This window comes from Herpailurus yagouaroundi, unplaced genomic scaffold (assembly GCF_014898765.1).
Source record: "Herpailurus yagouaroundi ecotype Mexico unplaced genomic scaffold, PumYag 428, whole genome shotgun sequence".
Classification (NCBI taxonomy): domain Eukaryota; kingdom Metazoa; phylum Chordata; class Mammalia; order Carnivora; family Felidae; genus Herpailurus; species Herpailurus yagouaroundi.
In genome coordinates this window covers 2,802,677-2,826,576 of record NW_024412645.1, presented here as the reverse complement: position 1 = coordinate 2,826,576, position 23,900 = coordinate 2,802,677, and the positions used below count along the sequence as shown (strand labels likewise).

The 23,900-nt window shown below is 46.9% G+C and overlaps 1 protein-coding gene and 1 long non-coding RNA gene across 5 annotated transcripts in view; one reads left to right on the top strand and one right to left on the bottom strand.

Annotated features, from left to right (window-relative positions):
• The window catches only part of ZNRF3 (zinc and ring finger 3), a 143,524-nt gene that overhangs the window by 104,817 nt on the left and 14,807 nt on the right, over positions 1 to 23,900 (top strand). The window contains exons 1-2 of one of the 4 annotated variants that reach the window (XM_040463900.1): positions 16,148 to 17,869; positions 18,013 to 18,075. The exons of 1 other annotated variant lie outside the window; for it this stretch is intronic. In XM_040463900.1, coding sequence (XP_040319834.1) covers positions 18,040 to 18,075 — 36 coding nt within the window. In that variant the 5' untranslated portion in view covers positions 16,148 to 17,869; positions 18,013 to 18,039. Of the gene's footprint in view, positions 1 to 16,147; positions 17,870 to 18,012; positions 18,076 to 21,573; positions 21,944 to 21,973; positions 23,634 to 23,900 lie in introns of those variants that run through there. 2 more of the 4 variants (XM_040463899.1, XM_040463902.1) reach the window with 2 other exon arrangements.
• Positions 15,944 to 16,941, bottom strand: LOC121022617 (uncharacterized). Its single transcript, XR_005787019.1, has 2 exons — positions 16,837 to 16,941; positions 15,944 to 16,171 (listed from the first exon to the last, which is right to left on the bottom strand). It is a non-coding gene; the product is annotated as an uncharacterized LOC121022617 (long non-coding RNA).

Genomic DNA, 23,900 nt, shown 5'->3' with positions numbered 1-23,900 from the left:
GCCGGACGCGTGTGTCCGCTGCATTTCTTTCCCAGAAGTCCTCAGCTTGCTCATACTGTCTAAAGTTAGGTTTCAGGGAATCCCAAGATGTTTCTTTTTCAGCTTTGTGCTTGTGGTTAGGCCACTGCAGCCTGCTGGAGAAAAATGGCCCGATCTGTTTGCTGCCTGGCAAAACGAGGACCGTGAAGTGCTGTGACCCCACTGTTACTAACTGTCCCTGTTCCAATTCCTCCTTCTTGGTTTACTTTTCAGTGGTGCTTGGAGAAACTACTTAAAGGGCAGCTGGGTGGCTCAGTCAGTTAAGCGTCGGATTTGGCTCAGGTCATGGTCTCATGGTTGATGAGTTCGAGCCCTGCATCGACCCCGCTTCAAGTGAGCCCCACTTCTCTCTCTCTTTCTCTCTCTCTGTTTCTCCTTCTCTCTCTCTCTCTCCCCTTCCCTCTCTCTCTTCTTTCCTCTCTCTCTTCTTCCCTCTCTCTCTTCCTCCCTCTCTCTCTGCCTCTCCTGAGAGTCTCTTTCTCTCTCTGCCCCTCACTCACTTTCTCCCTCTCTGTCAAAACAAAAAACAAAAAACTAAAGTCATTGGGCAACAGGTAGATCCAGAAATAAAAAGAAAACTGAGTTTTTAGATGCCACGTTGATCCTTTTAAAAAGATCAGACCAAAGAAAACCTTAACCATCATGCCCTTGATTTAGTCTGTTCTTTGGGAAGGTGTGGTACTTACATGGCAGAAGGTGATAGCAACTCTACCTTTGTTGTTCTGGTAGATCTTTGCCAGGTTATACTACTCATAGCTAATTTAAAGCTGTATCAAACTGAAAGGGCACGGAGAGAGCTGATCATTTGCATGTCACCTTGTACTTGTACCTGAAGAACAACTTGGATCGTTGCCTGCTAAACTTGTAATGACAGTGGATTTGCAAAGGAACTCAGATGTCAAGAACTGAAATCTGTCACAGATTTTTAGATTGTAGGCCATAAGCATGATGATATGGAGTAAATGGAATAATACTAGATTTATGGCAATGCTTCTTTACTACATTAGCATGAGGACCTTGGCGGGGCGGGCCTGGGGGGCCTGGATCAGAGCATACACCATTCTCTTCCATAAGCAACCACAGGCATTACAGAATTTTGATGGTAGTCTTTACTAGGACAGCCAAACATTGTTAATAATGTTAAGAATAGGGGCACCTGGGTGGCTTATTCGGTTAGGCACCCGACTCTTGGTTTTGGCTCAGGTCATGATCTCACAGTTCATGGGTTTGAGCCCCATGTCGCATTCCATTCTGATGGTGCAGAGCCTGCTTGGGATTTTCTCTCTCTCTCCCCCTCCCCTGCTCACTCTCTCTCTCTCTCTCAAAATAAACTTAAAAAAAAAAAACAAAACTAAAAAAAATAATGTTAAGAGTATCTCCATGCTCAGAAAAAAAAAAAACAGTGCAAAAGTCTTAATTTTTGTTCCCTAAACATCTTTGCCCTATTTTTTTTTCTTCAGTGGTCATTTCCAGGTTGCTGTAAAGTCATATAGACACCCCGAGTGCTCCTGTGACAACAGTGAGGATCCAAGCCCAGATCTTGCCCCTAGGAAGAGCTGAGAAGCGTCACTCTAATTACCACTGTTTTTTCCCACTTTTGATTGTGCCTCCCCCTTCTTTTTAATATCCTTTGTTTTTGTTTTTGTTTTTGTTTAACAAGGCAATTCATAGTAGTGGCATCTTTGATGTCACTCAGTTATCTGAAATCATTTCCTAATGCCCTACACGCCCTCAGCAGTTTCCCCAGTAGCAGTAGCCGCTGGCCTGCTTTAGCTGTGAGGCAGGCTGGGATGATGTGATTGCTGATGTTTATGGGATCCCTGAACCAAGGGCAGTTCAGCAGCAGCCGTGCCCAGAACTGCCCGTGGTGGGGATGAGAGCTTGCAGACCATCTTACTGCAGCCCTCTCACTTGACAAGAAGCAGAGATGCCCCAGGCTCCCGGCTGCGCAGGGAGTTCAGTGAGATCGATTCCAAGTAGCCCCTTTTTGTAGTTTAGCGTAGAACAGAATACATCTTTGGAATTCACTCATAATGTTCACAAGGCAGCTCCTATCTCCCAGGCTGTGTGCTGGATGTTGCTGATACAGGCGTGACACTGATAGACGAGTCCCCACCCTCGTGGAGCTCACAGTCAGTAGAGAGGATGCAGAGGTAACCAGCAAGTAATAAAATGGGGACACTCAAGTCTTACAGAAAGTTAACTGCTTATTCTAGGTCTCTTGTTAAATATCATCTACTTGACTACTTTGTGACAAATGCTTTTAAACCCTCTGAAAGCTATGTAATATTCTGTGTGATGTAAAAGGATGTGTACACAAAACCTTTATTCTAATAAGTCCCTAAAACTTACCATTTGATTTTTTTTTTTAATGCTTAGTTGTAGCCTAAGAAATCTAAAGCATAATAAAAAAAAAATCCAAAGTGTAATCGCAATCGGGTTTTGAAGTATTGCTTCGGGTTGATATCCTTTCTTCCAGACTTGCTCTTTCCCTCTCCCAGTGGCTTTAAGAAGGGAAGGAAGGAAAGGGGGGTGGGAGGAACAACTGATTAAAGCTAAACCTGGCTTGGCTGATAAGGGTTGCATCTTATACTCCGAACTAAATAATGTTGCAAGAGGTCAACTGATCAGTACTAAGTGATGTCTCTACTGGCAAAGGTCGTCGTCACAGTTCATGCAGATCTTCCCAGTGCATTGACCTCCTGTTTGCATGACAACCTAGAGACTAGACCAACAAAGTGCCCTCCCAGCCCGTGACAGGTGCATTTGGGACAATGAAGTGGTATTTCACTGTCCTTAGGTATCACCTAAGGAAGATGAACGTGTGGAGATAGGTTGTAATGCGTTAGAGAACTTTCTCTTTAGAAAAAAGTGAATCCGAAAACAAGGCTTTGCTAGGGCAAAGGGTGGGAGCTCTAGCAAATAAAAGGTTATACCAGAACCCACTTCCTGTGTTTGTTCTACTCAGTAAAGTCTTGGTAACACTGAATAATTACAGTAGGAAAAGCCTGAAATGAGGCTATCCTTCCACTTGTTCAGTGAAGGTTAATTTAAGGGACTTAAATTTAAGAGTTAATTTAATGAGACTTGAGATAGAGCTTGAAGTTAGGGATTTTTGTAAATTACCTGTTAGAGGCGATAGAAACAGAAGTGTATTTGTTCCTTAATATGAGAGTGACCTCTTAGTATTTAAGAGTGATTACTGATTAACCAGGGAGTTTCAAATGAGATGTTTACATATTCTGATTTAAAGAGTTTGCCCCGTCTGAGCGAGGGCTGGCTCAGGTTGTGGTGAGCAGAGAGCGGAGTGGGGCTGCTGTATCAGAGCATTGTGACTTCAGCTGGAGAAACTTCCTTCCCATGTGAAGCTCCCCATTGCGTCCTCGGGGGTGTGCCCAGTGTGGGGCAGTAAGGCCACCTCTGCCACACGTTTTCATCTAAGAGACTGGAAATGGGAAAGGAAACCAACACCTAGAAAGAAAGGGGGTCTGACCCCTTTATTCTAAACAAACCGAGACAGTGGTGCTTTGGCCCCATAGATGATCTTTGCGGCCGAACTGATGAGTGGCAGAGACAGACTCAGCCCCACCTCTGGAGCCCACTCATTTATTTCCATTCCTGAAGGTGGGGCGTTTTCCAGGCAGAAATCTGTGGGTTTGCTGGAGACTGAAGATGCGAGGCATTGGCTATTCAGAGTACACCTGCTCTGTGTTCGAAGTATAAATCAGTTGCCAACACTTCAATTGGAAGGTTTAAAAATCCACGTTTCTACCTCCTCTTGGAAAGTCAGAAGACCTGGCAGCACTGGTGCCCCACTCCTCTGGTGAAGACGGCCTGAGCCGTGTGCCAGCTGCTCCCATCAGACAGGCGTGTGTGGTCTCGCCTGCCACAGACCCCACCGTGCTGCTGTTCCCCTCACACCACGGCAGCGTATCCACGGCCATCGGTCTTACGCCTGGCCTCTGTGGGCAGAGTTTGTGATCTCCATTGTACGATCTTAAGCTGCTGGTAGAGTACCACCACCAGGGTTGTCTCTGGAAGGCTGAGTGAATCAAGTGTGAGCACAGATCAATGTTGTCTGACAGTCAAACAATAAATACGAAGAATGATCCAAAATGGGTTGGATTAGCAGGCTTTTATGCCTCTGATTTGTGTCAAGCACTGTGAGACCAAAGTAGGGTAACCATATTGTCATTCAAAGTTAGCACACGTTTGAGAATGGAAAGGGGATGCCGTGATTTTTCGTTATGGTAAGAAAACAAGGGTAGAGCAGGGCTTTCCTGTGCATGTGGCCATGTTAGGCCTATGGGACGTGAAAACAGGATGCTTATATTCCCATCAACCAGGGGGAGTGAAGTGAGGGTTCATAAGAGGGGCTCACATGGAGGCTACAGTGGTATAGAGATGGTTCTGGAGAACTTGGGCAAGGCTTTGCACAGAAAGGCTTTTAGGTGGGTCCTTGCATGAGAAGGGCGTTGAGAGGTACAGAAAGGTCCGGGAGAGCAATTAAGGTAAAAGCAAAAAGGTTATTGGGTGTCTTGATTTTTCAGAAATAGGCAACTATGTGGCTGGAGCACACAGTGCTTGGAGGCAGGCAGTGGAAGAGGGGTTAGGCCGGGTAGACTGTGTCTAAACTAAGCTGAATCTTGGACATTAAGGTAAGGAGTTGGGACTTGACTCTGAAAAAGGCAAGAAGGTAACTCTTGGCATTATGTATGGGATGGACTGGAAAAAAGACTGGAAACAGGGAGGTGAAAGGAGAGAGCCTACTTGCGGGTCATCTGTGCAGGGTGGATCTGAGCGACCTGGATGTGGAGGGGGGAAAGAAGGGTCTGGGCTCCCATGATGACAGTTCCATTAGTGTGAGTCAAGTGGTGCATGTTTGAGAAAAACTTGGTGACCGATTTCAACTGTGCTGAATTGGAGTCCTGGAATTCAAGAAAAGGGTCAGGATTGGAGATGATGTTTGTGAAGCCATTAGGTGGGAGTGTAGGTTCAAACCAAGAGCCTGAGTGAGCTTGTTTAGGAAGAGAGTGGACTAGGAAAAGGGGGCCAGCACGCGACTCCAAGGAAAACTTAAAGTAAGGGATGAGGAGGGGGGAAATCAAAAAAAGAGACTGAGGAGGAGTTGAGAGAAGTGTATATATAAGCAGGATCTTAGTGTCTGGAAATTTCCAGAGGCAAGCAGGGACCATGTCAGCAAATGGAACCTGGATATAGAGAAGGAGAAGCAGGCTCACGAGCACAAATCCACGTCAACAGGGTTGTGGAACGGCACGGAGGACAGCCTGGGTGAGGTGACATGACCCTGTGGAGCATTCATTCAGCACAGGTGTGTGTGTTGTCTGAGTTTGGCTGCGTAACAAACTACCCTGAAGCTTAGTGTCTTAAAAGCAGCAATCATTTTCATTTGTTCTTGATTCTGCGGGTCAGCTGAGCAGTTCTTCTGGTCTGAGCCAGTTTGCTCGCTCTCTGGCCTGCTGGTGGTTCGTTAGGGCCTCACTTGGAACAGTTGAGCCCTCGTGACATGTGGTCTCTCCTCACCGAGGAGGCTAGCTCAGACTTCTTCGCATGATAGTCTAAGGGTTTCCAGCAGCAAAAGAGGGCAAGCCCCAGGCACAGGCACTTACCAAGCCTCTGCATGCATCATGTTTGCTAATGAACCATTGGGCAAAGCAAATCACATGACCAAACCCAGATTCAAGGACCAAAAAAGATGCTCCACTTTTTCTTTTTCTTTCTTTTTTTTTTTTTTTTTAAGTTTATTTATTTGAGAGAGAGAGGGATCAGGGGAGGGGCAGTAAGAGAAAACCCCAAGCTCTGTACTGTCAATGCAGAGCCCAATGTGGGGCTTGAACCCATGAATCATGTGATCATGACAGCCGAAGTCTAGAGTCAGACGTTTAACCCACAGCCACCCAGTGACCCCAAATAAGCTCCACCTCTTGAAAGGAGAAGTATTGTGGCCATTTTTTTCAGTCTACCCTGACAGGTGTGAATTTCTTGTAACTCTTGGCAGGAGGAGCTATTTGATACTTTGGTGTAACACTCAATTGAGCCAGGAAGGATTGAAGATCACAGTGGAGCAGTTTAAATTCTGATGACCCATCTAATTATGGAGGATATTTGTTTCAGTTCAGCTCCAAACAAAAGCCCAAGTGGAGGGGACAACAATGACACTCGTATTCATGGCATCAAGCTAAATAAAGCAATTACTAAAGACAGTTCATATACCCGGTTCAAAACTCAAACATAAGTTCCCTCTCTCAAAGCAGCTTTGTCCAGGGGCGCCTGGGGGGCTCAGTCGGTTGAGCATCGAACTTCGGCTCAGTTCATGATCTCACGGTTCGTGGGTTCGGGCCCCGCGTGGTCTCTGTGCTGGCAGCTCGGAGCCTGGAGCCTGCTTTGGATTCTGTGTCTCCCTCTGTCTCTGTCCTTAACTCACTTGCATTCTGTCTCTGCTTCTCTCAAAAATAAATAAACATTGAAAAAATATTAAAAAAAAAAAAAGCAGCCTTTGTCCGATTGGCAACAACCAATACCTTTTAGTGCTGTTACTCATTTAGGACTAGATCATTGAACAGTAATCACAGCTGCCATTGGCACCTGCCATGTGCCCAAACTATGCCAAGCGCTTTATACCTCTGAACTATTTGATCCCTTCAACAACCTAATAAAGTCCTACCACTGTTCCAGTTCTACAGATCAGGAAACTGAGGATCAGATATGAAGTGACTTGCCTAAGGGCATCAATTTAGTAAGAGAACCGTGAATTAAAAAAAAAAAAAAAAAAAAAAAAAGCCCTCAGGCCACTGGTTCCCCCAACTGTGGGCAGCAGTAGCAACTGCAGAGAGAGAGAGAGACACACACACACGCACGCACACACACACACACACACACACACACACACACACACGCACGCAGTCCTGATCATCTTTGTGTTAAGGTAATATTCTCTCATGGATACTGACCTGGGATCTGCCTGCTTCCCAGAGTCCATGCAGGCACTGTGCTACCAGTCTCCCTTTCCCATTCACCCAGCTTAGAGAGGGACTGGTTTTAGAATACTGAAGACAGTTTTAGAGTATCAGAAGGAGGTATTATCTGCCTCAGTCTGGATAGTTTTTTAGACCAGCTTTAGAATTTACCTATATTAGCTAGAATTGCCAGCATCACGTGGTAAAGAGTTCTTTGTGTCATTAAAATTTTACTTTTAAGAAGTTAGAGGAATCATGGGAAAAAATATCTGTGGATTCTTCCCCCCATCTATTTTTTTTTTTAAGTTCTATATTGAAGTATAATAGACCTAGAATAAGCAGGACATATTTAAAGTGTATAGTTTGAGGGGCACCTACCTGGGTGGCTCAGTCAGCTAAGCGTCTGACTTCCGCTCAGGTCATGATCTCACGGTTCCTGAGTTCAAGCCCCACACTGGGCTCTCTGCTGTCAGCAAGGAGCCCACTTCGGATTCTCTGTCCCCCTCTTTCTCTGTCCCCCGCCCCCGCTCGTGCTCTCGCTCTCTCTCTCTCAAAAATAAATAAACCTTAAAAAAATAATAAAGTGTAGGGGCGCCTGGGTGGCTCAGTCAGTTAAGCGTCCAACTCCTGGTTTCAGCTCAGGTCACGATCTCACGGTTTGTGAATACAAGCCCCATATCCTGCTCCACGCTGACAGTGCAGAGTCTGCTTGGGATTCTGTCTGTCTCTCTCTCTCTCTCTGCCCCTGCCCTGCTCATGCTCTCTTTCTCTCTGTCTCTCTCAAAATAAATAAATAAACTTTAAAAATGGATGTTATAAATTCTTGATAAAAAAATAATAAAGTGTATAATTTGATAAGTTTTCACATACACACACACCCCCGTCATGAAACCATCACCACAGTCAATGTACTCTATCATTCCGAAAAGCTCCCTCCTGCCCCTTTGGAGGCCCTCCCACCCCTCCCCTCTGTTCCTCCCCAATCCCCAGGTAACCATTATTTGCTTTCTCCTACTGTAGATTAGTTTGAATTTTATAGAGTTTTATATGAATGCACTCATGCAAATATATACTCTTTAACCTCATTTCTTTCACTCAGCATAATTACTTTGAGATTTATTCGTGTTGGTTGTATGTATCTGTTTATTCCTTCCCATCACTTTTTAAATTCTAAATGAGAAAAGGGCACACTGCCTTTTTTTTTTTTTTTTTTTTAACTCTGAACTTGGGCCAGGACTATTGAAGTTGCCTACAAAATTGTACATTAACCAACCAAAACCAGTGACGAGTTAATCTGTAACTTCATCTGTTAGATGTTAACGTGACCCCCCAACCTAACCTCCTCTTGACTGTCAGGCCCTGATCCTGGGCACACTTTCTCTCCAAGCTGGGACCCAAGTAGGGCTCGGGGCTTGGGGACGCTGAATATTTCTTAGTCTTGGCTGGTCCTGGTCTATCATCATATCTTAATTTAGCATATCTGCATGACATCACGAGAATGGGGCTATCTGTATGTGTGGTGTGAACAGCACAGTCACAGGGGCTGGGTGCTCTGTGCCACTCTGTGTTTTAGAAGTTTGAATTAGGCAGATGTCCTAATCCCAGCATAGGGGGGAACACTTAGGGGCTTCTGTTATTATTCAAAAGGACTCACCTGGACAGTGAACTCAGTACATTTGGAATTATCTGAATTTATACTTCTTTCAAGACTCCGCCTCCTTTCTAAACTCCTGTACACCTGTCTGTTAGCAAGTCCATTATAATCAAGCCTTCTTCCTTTCACAGGTCAGTTTTTTAATAATCCTCTCCGTAAGTGCTTGGCTTCAGATCTCTCGGCACAGGAATGTTCTAGTAACAACTGCTTAAAATAATACGCAAAATATTTATGTTCTTAGTAATGGGTGCTAGTTAAATATATCTTTCCGTTATTTTTGGAAAACTAACATTGGATGCCCCTAAGTTTTGATTTTTCCCCAAAAAGAAAAACTTGGACATGGCAAAACTTAATGGACGCTAAAGAAGTATGGGGCAGGGTTGACAGGATGCAGTCGGCTCTAAGTTGAACGCCCTCCACTGCTGCCAGCATTCTCTGACCTCGGGAAGTCACTGTATCCTTTGCAAATCGAGGATGTGGGACTAGGTGCTCTTTAATCCCATTCCAGGACTGAGAGGCACTTAATCGATTCTGATGGACCATAGTCAAGGTCACTGTTGCCTAACAGGCCCCCTCTGTCCCTCTGCATGAGGACTGCAGTGACTCTTCAGCTGGGCCTCATTGGCTTCGGGGGCCAGGAAGCAGGCTTGCTCTCTCTCTCTCTAGATTCGGCTCACTGGTCTTTTCGAACGTCCCAGATGCTGGAGGGTATGCAGTTGGACTTGTTTAGCCTCAGAATGATGCCAGCTGGTCCCCCGTGCCTGCCATAGTTGGGTTCCTGTCGAGCCAACACTGCCATATTCTGTAACAATCTGCTTGTTTGGGGGGTTACGGAGCACTTGCCGTTTTAGCTCTCTCCACTCCCCCAGAAACCAGACTGCCAAACTCCTGGATCATAAAACAAAGCGTAAGCACCTGGATCATGACCCAGCTCTTTTCCTGTTCTTCTTTTGAGACTTCCCCAACAGGAAAGGCTCTGGGTAATTGATAGAGATTATCCCTGATTCCCTTAATGTAACCTTTTTACTCTTTCCTTTTCCTGGGATTAAGCTGTTCCTTTGCAAGAAGTCCTTTTCTTAATGACACAGTCATAGACCTGTTATTGACCAAAGGAAGCGATCCAGCCCAACTCCACCTTCTGTGGCTCATGGTCCCTTTCTCCTCTTTCATCCTAAGGACTTTTAAAGTCTTTAACTGGGTTTTTCAATTTTCTGAACTGTTAAAGTTTATCCAACTATACTTTAAAACTAATCTGCTTTCTTGAAACAATAATTGCCCCTATATTTATAGTTGGATATGAGTGTTCATATGGAATAGATGTTCTAGAATTTGCTGCACGAGGGTTCTGAGGCAGCGTGCCGGCACTGCTGAGGTGTGCCGTCCACCGAGTGGTAAGTGAGGTCTGACATAAAGTGGAGACACGAGGACCCTGTCAGCAGGCACCGTTTTTCCTCCTCCTCCTCCTCTCTCTTTTCTTCCATTTAAGGAGTATTTCTTGCTGTGCATACGGTCCTTAGTGTGATTAGTGGCTCTCCTTGAGAAGAAGGACTAGATCTCTTAGGATGGGTCTTTTCAGCATACGATGCTACCATTATGGTAGGGGTTCAACAAGTATGTGTTAAATGAATAAACCGTAGGAAAGACAGTCACATTAGGTTTTTTGTCTGGAAGTACCTAGCCACCCAAATGAACCTTATTTGTAGGGGTCAGGGAACCCTTTCCAGAGAAAATGGAATTTTGGTCAGTGATCCAGAAGTGTTAGTAAACCATAGGGGCTGTGTGTGAATGCTGTGTTGTATACCAGAAACTAACCTGGGGGCATGCTGACTGCCACCGAGAGAAAGGCTAGTTAATAAATGGTGGCCAGTGTTTACACTGTGGCCTTGTGCGTGGACTGTAATGTATAGTCCCCATGTAACCAAGCATTGCCTTTTGTGAACCTCTTCCCTTCTTGGTCCTTGGTGTATCTGTAGGGTCTGTGAGCCTCAGCCAGCACCTTGTGTGCCCAGCTCCTGGCCAGCCTTCCCTTCTTCATTTGGGCAGCTTGGTCTCCATGAAGTACTTCCTGACCACACCAGCCCCGTAACATCCACATCCACATCCACATCCAAGCTCATCTATTCCAGACCTGATTTGAGCACCTTTCAAGGTGGCCCCACACTGTTGAGCTCTGGATTCATTTGTTTCCCTTGCTAGAAATGGGGTAGCTCCATTTCTCTAAGCTTTGCACAGGCAAGGACTGCGCTCCCCATATTGCTTTGTAGCCCAAACAGAGGGACATGGATGGGACTTCAAACAGGAAGCAGGAAGTACTATAGCTGCTGCCCCTGGGGGGTGCCCAACAGCATCGTTTCCCTTCACCTCCTGTGCGTTCTTGGCCTGAGGAAGGCCACCTTGATGCCTGGGTCAGCTTTTCTCCTTCCCCTTCCATCATCACCACCATTGTGGTGACTTAAGCACCAGGACTAGAATGCATTTGGAAGAAATAAGAGTATAGTTTTCATGGCCTTCAGCTTGTTGGCCTATAGAGATATGACTATAGGACTTGTTCTTTTATTCAGACATTAAGACAAGGCCTTCCTGGGTTTAACTCCTGTTATGTTTTACAGACTAACCCGTGATCTCAGCTGTTACATCTGGTATCTCCTCTCCACACTCCCAGCCCGTGTCACTAGAATTGTTCCTAATAGCAAATGCTGTCATCATTTAGTGGCAGAGACGTGGATGTTAGCTGGGCAGTTGGCATCCAAGTTCTGTGACTTGGCTAACTCAGCCCAGAGTGTGTTTGAGGGCTTTAGTTCAAGAAAGGATGTGTTTTGTGAAGAAAAATGGGACTTCAACCTGAAAATGGTGTCCCTAGAATTCATATCTTTCAGAACTTTTATCATGCTGTTGTCTCAGAGGACACTTCTGGAACTTGCATTCTGTGGCTCTGTCCTGCCAGGGGGTAGACACCCCTATTTGAGGTCCTGGGACCCCTGTGGAGTAGAAGCCAAAGGTCTGGACCTAAGGAGCTAGGAGAACCTCTACTGTGAACCCCAAAAGCTTGCCCCATTTGGGATAGAGACTGGCTCTTGTGCCCACGGCCCCTCCCCACAGCATTTGCTGCCTGCCGGATTCCAGGTGCCAGTCTAGGGGCTTGTGATAGTCACCGCCTCTGAGACCTTTGACTGTGAAGGACCCAAACTTCTGCGTTGGGGGAGGGAGGTCTCATTCCCAGAGCCAGATCACAGGAAGCTCAATTGTTGATTGCCTTGAAGTACATTCTTCTTGTTAAGTCTGAGGTAAAATAGCGTAAGTGGGTTTCTAGAAAGCAAATAGTATAACTGAGAAAGGAATCTGGCAGTTCTGGGAGGGAATGATGAGTTGGAGTTAAGCACACTCCCTGCCACCCTCTCTCCTCTGACCTCCTTAGGGTTTTGGTCCCTGTGGTTATTTATCTTAGCTATGCCTACAGATCAACCCAGAGAGCTTTCAAACCTCCGGAGGCCAGGTCCACCTCCAGCCCAGTGCCCCTCAGTCTCTGGGGAGGGCTGGGCCCCGGTATTTTTAAATAGCTCCCCAGGATATTCCAGTATGCCTCTGGGCGTCTAACTGCCTTCCGCCTGCTTTGTGCCATGGCATCATTTCTTGCCCCCAACTGTGACGTTCCTGTGTGTGTGTGATGCGCGGCAGAGACACATCGACTTCCAGAACGTTTCAGAGGTGGAGTCTCTGTGACTCTGCCTGCCGCTCTGTGTGGGAACTGGGCTCTCTCTCCTGGAGAGAAGAATCCTGTATGCAAACAGTCAAGGGAGGGGCCAGGTGCCCACAGGAGATACACATAGTGCATGCGTCTCAGCACTTGCCAGTCGACTGGCATCTTCTCATCTAGTCTCCTGACCTCTCTCAACAATCGTGAGAATACGTCCTGTTAGCATGATCCGCATTGAACAGATGGAGGAAGCACAGAAAGGTTGTCAAGTCTGCCCACAGTCACAGCGCTGGCAAGGTGAGCCAGGATTTCAGCCCGAGCTGTGTGAGGTGACAGCTCCTCCCCCTGCCCTTGCCCCTTCCCTGATCGGCCTGTCCATTCACGGGTCACCTTCAGGCTGTGTTCTTCCTCGAGGCCACCTTCGTTGGGTGTGTCATCAAACTGACTGCTCCCAGAGAAGACTGGTGTGACTCAGGGTGAGGGGGTTGGGACTCTGCCCTCCTCTAGAGAGAGGGGTTTGGTTCTCTTGCTGTTGTAAGTGATTCTGGTGTGAAGTTGAGAGACAGTGGAGCCATATCATTCCTAAATTCTACTGATACCAAGTCACAGATTCAAGGACACAATGTGACAGGGCACATGGGGAACCATTTTGGAACCACCTTGGTAGATCTTTAAGAAGTGTACAGAGTAAAAGTTGTATTGTTTGGGAGCTCGCGTTGACTAGAATGGCAATAAGAAATAGCCCCTCTGAGGGAAAAAACATGAGCTTTCAAGCAGCTAACCCTGTACAACAGTAGAATTTTCCACCCTGCCACCTCTCTTTACGTTGACTATATGAGCTGCATGACATTTGTAAAGAGAGTTTTAAAGATGAGGGAGTCCAAATGGGTTAGGTAAGAGAGCTATCTGGATGCCTTGTAGGATTGGGAAATACAATACTTACATAAGCTATTAGTGGAATACTTGGAGATTCAGCATTCATGTTGATATATGTGCACACATTTCTATCACGCTTGATTATGGAAAGCCCTAGGATAACCACAGTATTTCTGTAGCCTGGGATTACGGAGAGGATGAGGTCACATGTCACCTCTCTACTTCGTGGCTTTGTGAGGTCACCTCTGAGCCTCTAGCTATAAAATGGGAGTCAACACTCCCTTGACTACAGAGTTGCATGCCATTTGAAAGCACCTACTGCCTTGTCTGGTGCATAATAGGTGCTTTGCTCACTTTTCCCTCTTGGAGTCTGATGCTTTGGGCCAGTACTGTCCTGAGACCAGGCAATAAAGGCCCTGCTTCTGAAGCTTCTGGCCACTGGGTGAAGAGTCCAAGGGAAGCCCCCTTCTATAAACCATTCCCGGGATCCCAAATTCCCCCAAGATGAGCCAGTGCTGGCTTCCGGCACCTGGCAGACCTCTTGTCCAGGACCATCCTCCTGGGAGCCGACTCCCCTGGGATCCTACCCCTCTTCCCAAGGAGGATAGACAGACCTTAGCCTCGAGGCTGGGGTGTTTATGCCCATGTGTACAAGTCCTCTTGAAATGCAAGGTGGGTCAGGAGTTGGCTTTCTCCACAATGACATGTTCTGATGAGGAACTCCAGGGAGTTAGAGAAATCTCAGTTGAATGTGACCTTTCGGTTCTTTATGAAGGTGTACATAAAGATAGAAGGGTAGCATATATTTTATTTCGTGGTTTGTTGGATCTTGTCCCAACTCCCTCCAATGTTAGGAGCAAGCCTGCCTCAGGCATGCAAACATTCTTTCATTCAGATTCTCTTCCTCTTAGTACAAATAAGAAAATCATATAATCAGAGTAATCTTGTTTTTTCAAACAGTGTACCACCTAATGCAGGAATTCGCTAACACTTTTCCTTTGCCCCATCGTTAAGTATTGCCTGTGTGCTGTTTAGATAGCTTCTGGACCTCCACCAGTCCAACTGAATCCGAAGAGGGGCCCCAGAATGTGCATTTTTGACAGCCATCCCAGGGGCTTCCTGCAGTTTGGAGCTCAGTGGCTCTCAGCCCTACCTGAATTTTAAAACTAACTAGGAAACTTTTAGAAAAATATTGCTGCCGGGGCTCCATTCCACAGAGATGAAATCATCATCTCTAGGGGCAGGGTACTTTTTAAATCTTCCCCAGTCGCCTCCTCAGTGGGCCAAGGTTGAGAACCAAGTCTGCCCTGCTTGATGGCTGCAGTAGCCAGGAACCCAGCCCTCAGCCCTCAAAGATTCTGCCCTCCACCTCTCAAGGCAGAAGGGAGGCTGGGGGGTCTTCAGACTTTGTAGGCACTGTTGTTCCTTGTTAAGCCCAAATACGCCACCCAATTAACTTGCCAATGATTATTAAACAAGTGTTACCTGTCATATGCAGAAAAGGGAGTGGTCCTGTTTAAATTTTCTAGTTGTTGACTTTGTAAGATTTGGCCCTGAAGTGGGACTTCTGGAAACTCAACCCAAGATAGCAGCTAACAAGTTCTTCCAAAAGTTTCTCTGCCAGGCATAGACATCTCATCAAACAACCCGACTGCAGACATTTTTCCATAACATCCCTTCACCCAGCAGTGGCCATGGAAAGGAGGGTGTGGACAGGCTTCCTGGGTTGGGGTGCTCCTTGTCAGGTGTGAAAACAAAGAGGATCATTGTGTTTCTTGGAACTGGTGTAAAATGTCTATGTTTAAGATTAAGATCTGGGGAAATGCATTTTCCGTTTGAACCCAGCATTTTCTGATTGTGAAGAGGGTACCAACCTGTGCAATGGCGCCGTGACATGGCCACGGACTCCACCCTTTTCTGATGATTCCTTTAATTAGGAGAAATTAAGTGGGACTGCTACATATTTGGGGAATAAATAATACTATTTAAACGGAGGCAGCCTTAACCACTAACTTAACCGCTGAATTCTCGCTGCTACATACCTCCTAAATAGATCAGCATAATCTTAACTAGGACTTAAAATGCATCCTCCTCGTTCTGGAGCTCGGAACCAGCAGCCCGCAGGAGCCTTTGGAGGCTTAATGACTTTAATTAAGGCGAGAAATACCTTCTCCCGATGGGGAGGGGCGCGGCCAGCCCGGTAGGGTCGGCGAAGGGCAGATGGGAGCCCGCCCCCAAAGGCCGGCCCTACTGAGTGGGGAGGAGGACTGGGGGGCGTGGGGAAGCGGAGGGGGAGGGACTCTGAAGGAGGGCGTGGAGTAGCAGGGCCAGGGGTTGAAGCTGGAGGGTGGAAGGGAAGGGGGGACCCTGGGGGGAGGCCGCCGGGGCCTCCGAGTTCTGAGCTGTGTTTGTGGCTTCGGCACTTTGATCTCCTGCCAGCGAAACCTGGAAGGTCAGGCCGGGCTGCAGCCAAGCCCTGGAGCGAGGAGTCGGGTGGAGCGGGCAGAGCAGCGCCACCCACCCTCACCACCACCCCCACCCACCTCCTCTCCCACTCCCGGAAAGTGAGCTTGCCTGGCTGCCCGGGCGGCCCCGCCCCGCCCCTCTTTACCCCTCTGGGGCCGTTTTGTGTGTTGATCTCCTTTAGGCAGTGGATTAGGAGCTCCAAATCATGAAAGTGAATAAGCCACACTCACTGCAAGTTTGGCTTGGTAAAATCATTTATGTTGCATATGCTTTAAAGAAAGCAGGTTATTTTTTAAACCTAGGTGCACCCCTTCCTCTCTGGGCTGTCCCAGAGCAGCAGGTGGTTCGTCTGGTGGTTCCTGTGTGTTAGGGTCCTCTCCCTCCACACTTCTGACACCCGCCCCCTTCTTGGCGCCAGCATTTTCTCACCGGTTACCCATGTGCTCTGGTGTGTGACCTCATTTCCTATGGAACGAAAGGTTTCTGTAGGAAAACAGGGCGCTGGGTGAGACGGGCCTTGTAAGCCCCCTTGCCTGGCAAGAGTATCTATCCCCTGTCAGAGCAGTGACTCATGCTTCAGGGAACAGCAGCTGACCAGAATGATCAAGAGCCTGGTGCCTGGGTGGTCACTGCCAAGCGAAGAACACGGGGGAGGAGGAAAGGAAAAAGTGAGGAGGGAGGGTTTAAAAACCACTCAGTGGCCTCCGGAGGGTGGGGCATAAAAGGACCCAAGGAGCGCTGGCTGTTTGGACTACGGTAGGACCAGCAGGGAGAGACCGGTGGGTGTCAGGCGTGGTTGGTCTCCATCGGTGTTCACAGCCCCTGTTCCTCTCCGACCACAGAGCAGGCCCTGCGGCAGTGGCCCCATACCCAGGACTTGTTCCTGGCACCCTGCATTCCTGGCAATGATCTGCCCCAGGCTCAAGCCTTAGGCGGGTGTGCCTCTCAAGCCTGTGCTTTGGTCTCATTGCTCCCAAAAGAGGCTGTCACTGAGTGGGGGAGTTTGGAGTCTGCCACCGGTTCCCCCAGAAAGCCAAGCTTCCGGTCTTCGCACCAGGTGGGGAAGGCAGACTGGTATCTGCTCACTTTCCCAAGACAGGCCCCTATTGGTACAGGCCATCTGTCTCCACCTGTTTCAGGATGTTCCATAGGTTTCACCAGTCTTTGAGGCTGAAGAAAAGCCAGCGTCCCCTGAGTGATGATGGGAGGATGCTGTAAAACTCTGTATCTCCTGCCATCTCTTCCTGTGGGTTTGCCCAAGGGTAGTCATTTGGTGAGCGTTTTCCCTTGGTCAGAGTTTTAAAGGACCTTGCCTTCCTCCAGAGAGTGGAAGGAACAAACATTGCAGGGGCACGGGCTTGTTTTCTAAGAGGTTTGACATCCGAGATGTGCTCACACAGGGGCCTGGGGCCTGATAAAGATCCACATTGAGGCAGAGTCACTTGTAGTGGCTGAGGTCGCGGTTGCCCAGAGACAACTATGGCTGCATTAGCACTAACCACCAGTAAGAGGCCCATCAGCAAATGCCGCAGCAGGGGATGTGCACGCAGTTAATAAACCAAATCCTGAAAGTCTCAAATGCGCAGAATCTTGAGTTCCAAGGAGATGGTGATAGAGAGCAGACCTTTCTCAATCTGAGTCAAAGGAAACCAGAGATGAGGTGACCAGCAGCGAGCTACGGTCTGTGCTTGAAGTAGCAGCGACCAGGTGTTTGATGCTAACCCTGAGGGCAAAAGCTGATCTTTCTGGGTTAATCAACAAACATTTTTTGGCCATTTACCCTGTGCCAGGCCCTTTGCTGGGTTCTGGGAATTCAGCAGGAAAGAAGTCTGACACATTGGCCGCCCTCTAGTGAGGAGGCACTTTGAGTAAACAATTGCAGTGTGATGTCATAAGAGCTGCAACAGTGGGGCACGATCAGGCCACAGGCAGTAACAGTGTAAAGGGAATAACACCCAAGTCGACCAAGAATTAGAAGAGGTAAAGGCTAGCTGGTGTTGGGGAGGTAGAGCGTTTCTCAGCATGGAGAACACAGGCCATCAGAGAACTAGTGAGAACTCGGCCTAGTTAGACTCGGGGTTGGAGTGTGGAGTTTACCATAAGTAGCGGAGCGGTCCTGGCTTTCCCTAAGAGTAACACAGTTATCCGAGGAGAGTGGTCCAGGTCAGAGCTGTGATTTAGAAGAGTCCCTTTACTGCTGGGTAGAGACTACACTGGGAGGGGTGGGGAGGGCCAGGTGGAATGGGCTAGACGACCCCGAAGGGAGAATGTTGTGACTCACATGAGAAGTCTGGTGTCCTGGACAGGGTGGCACCAGTGGGGATGGAAAAGCAATGGATGGATTTGGAAGATGGAATCAGCAAAACTTGGTAAGCAGTTGAGTGTAGGGGTGAGGGCAAAGGTTTAACTTGGCCCCTGTGAGCCTAGGTTGTAGGAAAGTAAGGATTGCATGAAGGGTAGGCCTGTGGCAAGACGCCATGCACCCATATCAGCCTGAGCAAGAAATGACCCACGGATGCCCAGGACCGTGTGCTCCACTTTGCGAATAGCCATAGATGGAACTTGGGGACCCAAACTGAAGGAGAATGCTGATGCCAAATCATAGGAACCAAGCCCTGGTGCCATTTTGGATTCTCTGCAATAATGGTTTCTGCCACTTTAGGTCACACTGCTCTCTATAAGTGTATCAGAGGAGACCCACAAGTGAACATTCTCTTGGGTAAAAAGAGATCTCCACACCTTCACCCTGCTCCTTGCCAAGCAAGAGCTCTTCTCCCAGGGCAACAGCCAGTGCATGATGACAGACACTTCTAGAAGGTCTTGGCTTGTATCTTTCTTGAGGTGTCTGGCACAGAGTTGGACCTCTTAAATAGTTGCCAAGTTGAACTATGGAACTGAATGTTTTCATACTAATAGCCATCTCATTTAAATTGCGGTGTATAAACTTTCTAATTGTTTTCCAGCTCAAAATGTAGATCCCTGCCATATCCCCCAGCCTCCTACCTGTACCTTAGAGCAAGGGAATGAATAATAAGGGGTGATATTCCACTCTCATTGGCATACCATGCACCATGGAGCAGTGGGTTCCATTTTTTTTATGTTTATTTATTTTTGAGAGAGAGTGAGCACTGGCTGGAGAGGGGCAGAGAAAGAGGAAGATACAGATTGCAAAGCAGGATCCAGGATTTGAGCTGTCAGCACAGAGCCCAACATGGGGCTTGAACTCGCAAGCCATGAGATCATGACCTGAGCTGAAGTCAGATACTTAGCCGACTGAGCCACCCAGGCACCCTGAGCAGTGGGTTCCAAAACGTCTCGCATAGAAGGGAGGGAATGTTGACAGAAGTTGCTGCAAAAGGATTCTGTATCCAAAAAACTGGGGAATTCCTGGGCCTCTATCATACTAACGTGCCCTGTGGATATCAGGGGTCACTCTAGAAAGCGCAGCATTTCTCAAAGGACCCTGACCAAGAAAATCTCATCCTGTGATATGTACTTTGGGAAAAGCTACAATAGAGACATGGGATAACTGATCCCATGTCCATAATTTCTTACTCATTTGTCCTTGGAATGAAACACTCAGACTATTCCTTTATTACTCGGCTGGCCTCTGTCTGTACCTGCATTGCTTGCAGAATGCACACTCCTTAAGGACAGGGGTCTGCCACACGCCGCTTACTATTGTATGTATGTCCAGGGCTGAGCACGCAGAGTAACTGGTTAATTGCTACTGTTAAAAAATAAATGAATAAATGGCACTGCAAATAGGATTAAACTCTGTTCCTGCCTACCATGTTAATTTGTTGAGTGTGGACCATGCCCAGGGCAATCTGCTTTGTTAGGCTTTTTCCAGGACACACAGACTGGTCAAGTAAGGTCTACCTCCTGGCTCCTTTAGACCCTGAGGGCGGGTTAGCCCAGCACCCAGGCCAGGCATTTACATGTAAGATCTGTGCGCTTTGGAGAGGCAGGACCACTTGTAGCTATTTATTTATTTATTTATTTATTTATTTATTTATTTATTTATTTAATGTTTATTTATTTTAGAGTGTGTGAGCAGGGCAGAAGAAGGGCAGAGAGAGAGGGAGACACAGAACTTGAAGTGGGCTCTAAGGGTCCAGGCCCTGCACTGTCAGCACAGAGCCCCAACGCGGGGCTCAAACTCACGAACTGTGAGATCATGACCTGAGCTGAAGTTGGATGCTTAACTGACTGAGGCACCGAGGCGCCCCTAGCTATTTATTTAAAGCCAGATACCAGCAGAACCATGAGTATGAGAATGTATATATGGCACTGTTTATAATAGAGAAAATATAGAAATCCTGTAACAGGAGACCATCTTAAGCTCTGCTATGACCATATAATGGAATAATATATGTACCTGGTAAGGAGGATGAACATTTTTTTATGTCGATGCATATAATATTGTTGAACAAATTGTTGAGTTAAGGGGGGGCGAGTACAGAACATTATATACATACAGTTTATTTTAAGTGTTTTTTAAGTGTATTTTGATATGTGAGTATATATGTGCATTTTATTCCTGCTAATATATGGGGTTTTTTAAAAAAGAAAACATGGAAAGATATGCCACACTGTTAATGTTATAAAGCTGGGCAATAAGGGTGAGTTATTTTTTGCTTTCAATTTCAATATTTACATTAAGCACATTTTACTTTTATAAATAGCAAAACCCCTAAAGATAGTCCTATTTGAGGGGAAAATCCATCATATAAGTAGTAAGCAGCAGCAAAAAAAAATCCTTAGAGATATTAGGGCCCAGAGAGGGATAAGAGCTGCTTTAGGCTACAGAGAAGCATTTGTCTATCTTATGCGAGGGGTGGCACATGAACTTGACCTTGAAGAATCAGTAGATATAATCAACACATGATAGTTTACACTGGAGTATCTTTCTGCATATGCAGTATCAGGCAGATTACTCTCAAACTGACTTCCTTCCCCTAGCCAGCTCACCACAGGTCACTTTACCCAGAAGTTGAATGTGTTGATGAATTTGTCTTGTATTATCTGTACCATCCTTAAGAACTGAGTGGGTTTATAAGGAGGGGCATTAAAAGCCTGTATAGATTGTATTACAACTCTTAAAATAATCTTCATACTCTTTGGCCCTGGGTCTCCCTTCCTAAAGAAATTGGAAATTAAGCCACAATTTATTCAGTATAGCATTAGTTATAATAAAAAATCAAAAGAGCCCAAATATCAAAAATACATGAGTGAGTAAGTAGAGTATGTGAAGGTCTATTTCACAGCTTTAAAGATGTCTACAGAGAATTTTTAATGACTTGTTTGGAGGTTATGATAGGTGTAAAAGAAAAGACAAAATGAAAAAAAAAAAAGAATTGTATTCAGTAGGGACAAAAAAAGTCTGCAGAGCTTCCTAGAAGAGGTTGAAGACAGAGGTCTTCATATCAGCACTAATGATCCAACTTCCTTGGTTATCCTGTGGTCAGGAGTTTGGGACAAAGGAGATTTTTCATCATCTTTTGGGTTATCTCCAATTAAGATGATACTCTGTCAAAGATTTCCTCTAATAAGTATTAGACACTGGGACCAACACATTGAGTGCTAGACAAACAGATAAACAACTGTGAAAAATGGAGTCTGCCCAGGGGCTGCTGGGAGTAACCAAGTCTGGGTGTAACTGCACACACTGGGGAGAGTGCCAGATCCATTCCTGATTGGAATTCCTGAATTTAATTGAAACTAAAGTAGACTGGAGGCTTTGAGTTCTCCTACCCACAAGGTGGTAGCGGGACCGGAACCGTTCTCATCAGAATGCCTCATTCCCATCCGGAAATTCAAAAGTCAAACATGTTGATAGAAGCACTTTCCTTAGGGGAAAACCATATCCACGTTCAGGAGGCAGCAGCCGAAGAGTATGGTCCCAGGCAGGCTTGCTCTCATTCAGAACAAACGTTTATTGAATAACCATAGGAGTCTTGCATTGCTGTAAGTGTTAACCACAGTAGGACCTTGTCTTCCGGGGCTTGAAACTTTGTACTTGGCAAAATATAAGTGTGCAGATGTTTGCACGTCTGATACTTGTCTCAGTGGCTATGGACATTGTCGAGCCTTGGGTCTTGCAAGCCCTGGAAAGGTAAACAAAGGACCATGACAACCTTATGTTCCACATTCTACTGCTGGGCTTCCAGTCACCTGCTCACTGGTGTTGACCTGTCCACATTGGTCAGGTCTTGCCCGATTGAGGCAGCAGAGGTGATGAAGGATGTTAAAGTAACTGTGTGGGAGGGGCAGAGGGAGGGCAAGCAAAGGGCCGTAAAGGCAGGGAGGAACTTTGGTTGCTTTGGGGAGGCCTTCCCACCTGTTTTCTGCTGTTCACACCCTTCTCATGCTCTTCCATCCACGCCAGTCTGTGCACAGTTCAAGGGTAACTGCCCTCCCCAACTGTAGCCCAATTTACCTGTGACCTTTATCTAGCAACATCCACCAGGCTTCGTTTTTCCACCCTTTCTTTGAAACAGCCTTATCTCAAGAGTTTTGTGACTTTATAGAGATAGGGTTTCTAGTGATCACAAGACCACTAATCTCCTAATTATGTAATCTCCCAATCTATGCGTTAGATTTGTTTTGAAGCAGTATTCTGGCCCAAGCTTGATTTGGTGAAACGTTGAAATGATCTGAGATGTGAAGACTGGTTCAGGAAGATGCCTCGTCTATTTTTAAACTGAAAATGTGGGGCGAGGGGGAAAGTGTCACCAAGTAGTGTTGTGTTTTTTAATTTGCTTTCGGAATAGTATGATAAATGTGTCATTTTCTAAATCTGGATTATTCATGGCCTATTTTAAATCCCGAGCTGCCTCCTAACAGGCCAGTTCTCAATAGGATCCTGGGTTGACGCCCCTCCTGTCTAGTCCTGCCATGGACAGGAAATGCAACCTTATTTAAATAGCAGCTTCCATTAATTTTTAAAGTAAGTCAGCTGTGAGAATTATCATTTTCTCCAACGAAATATTTGTACTCGAATCCTGTGCATTAGCTTGGTTGTGTCTGAGTCAGTGAAATGGATCTGTTAACATGGGGTTTAAGCACCTTATCGTTGACCTGCTGTTTTTACTATAGAAACCAGGAGACCTTTCAACCCCCCTAGATTTTGTTGAAAATGCCTTTCTAAAAAGTGCCTGTCCCAAATGGGTCATACGTGCCTCACCTCCAGATCCTTGAGGTTTCCATGTTCCTGTGGAGCAGGGAAGCCCAGAAACGTGAGCAGCCACGTGGCTGGGGCTCTGCGCTACCCCGCGTCCCACAGCCTTTCATCCGCTGCCATCAGACTCTGCAGGTGCGCCAGCATCAAAGCGGGAGGTGCTGGGCGCTCCTGATCAGGACAGATGTGAATGCACGTTTCCCTCAGGTGCTGGTTGATGTGCTTGATGGCGAATGAAAGCCAAATAAAGGAACAAGCTCCTGTTGATTACCTTGTTTTCCGTGCTGTTCCCCTGGGTCCTTCCACGTCGAGGGAAGATTTTGTGAAGATGAGGGTATCACCTGAGTAGAAGACACAGCGCCTACTTCGTCATTCTGGGGCCCACAAACTGTTGGCCACAGGCAAGGGAGAGTCAGTGCCCCTAAAGAGCCTTTTGAAGGAAAGTGACCACCTGGCCACAAACTTTCTCACTGTGCCATCATGTCCTCTCTCTCTGGAGGCAGGCGGTAGGGCCACTGTAGCTCTTTCTTCATTGCTCTGGACAGTCCCCTGCCTCTCAGTTGAGTGGCCAAGATTGGGAACCGGAAGGGACCCTAGTCATAATAACATAGGCTTCCTCCTCTTACAGGCGGGGAAACTGAGACTGGGACTGAGACAGATTCAGTGACTTGCCCACCATTGGCAGCTTGTCGGTGGCAGAGCCAGGAATAGCTCCCAAGAGCCACTCCTGACTACAGCTTGCTGGTGAGGCAGTAGGGGTGGGATGGACAGGAGGTAGAGGGGACTTGAACTACGTGGAGTCTCAGTTCAACAAGGAAGAGTCCCCAGGGGAAGAAAGACAGCTTCCGCAGCACAGCAGCCAGGGTGCCCGGGCTTGTTAAATTGCGGGGGACTTTGCAGGATCCGTGAGGATTTCACAGTCCCGCTTCTCTGGTACACGGTGCGGAGGGGGGGGGGGGGGGGGGCCCCAGCCAAAGTAAAAAACGGAAAAACACCACAAAAAAAAAACAC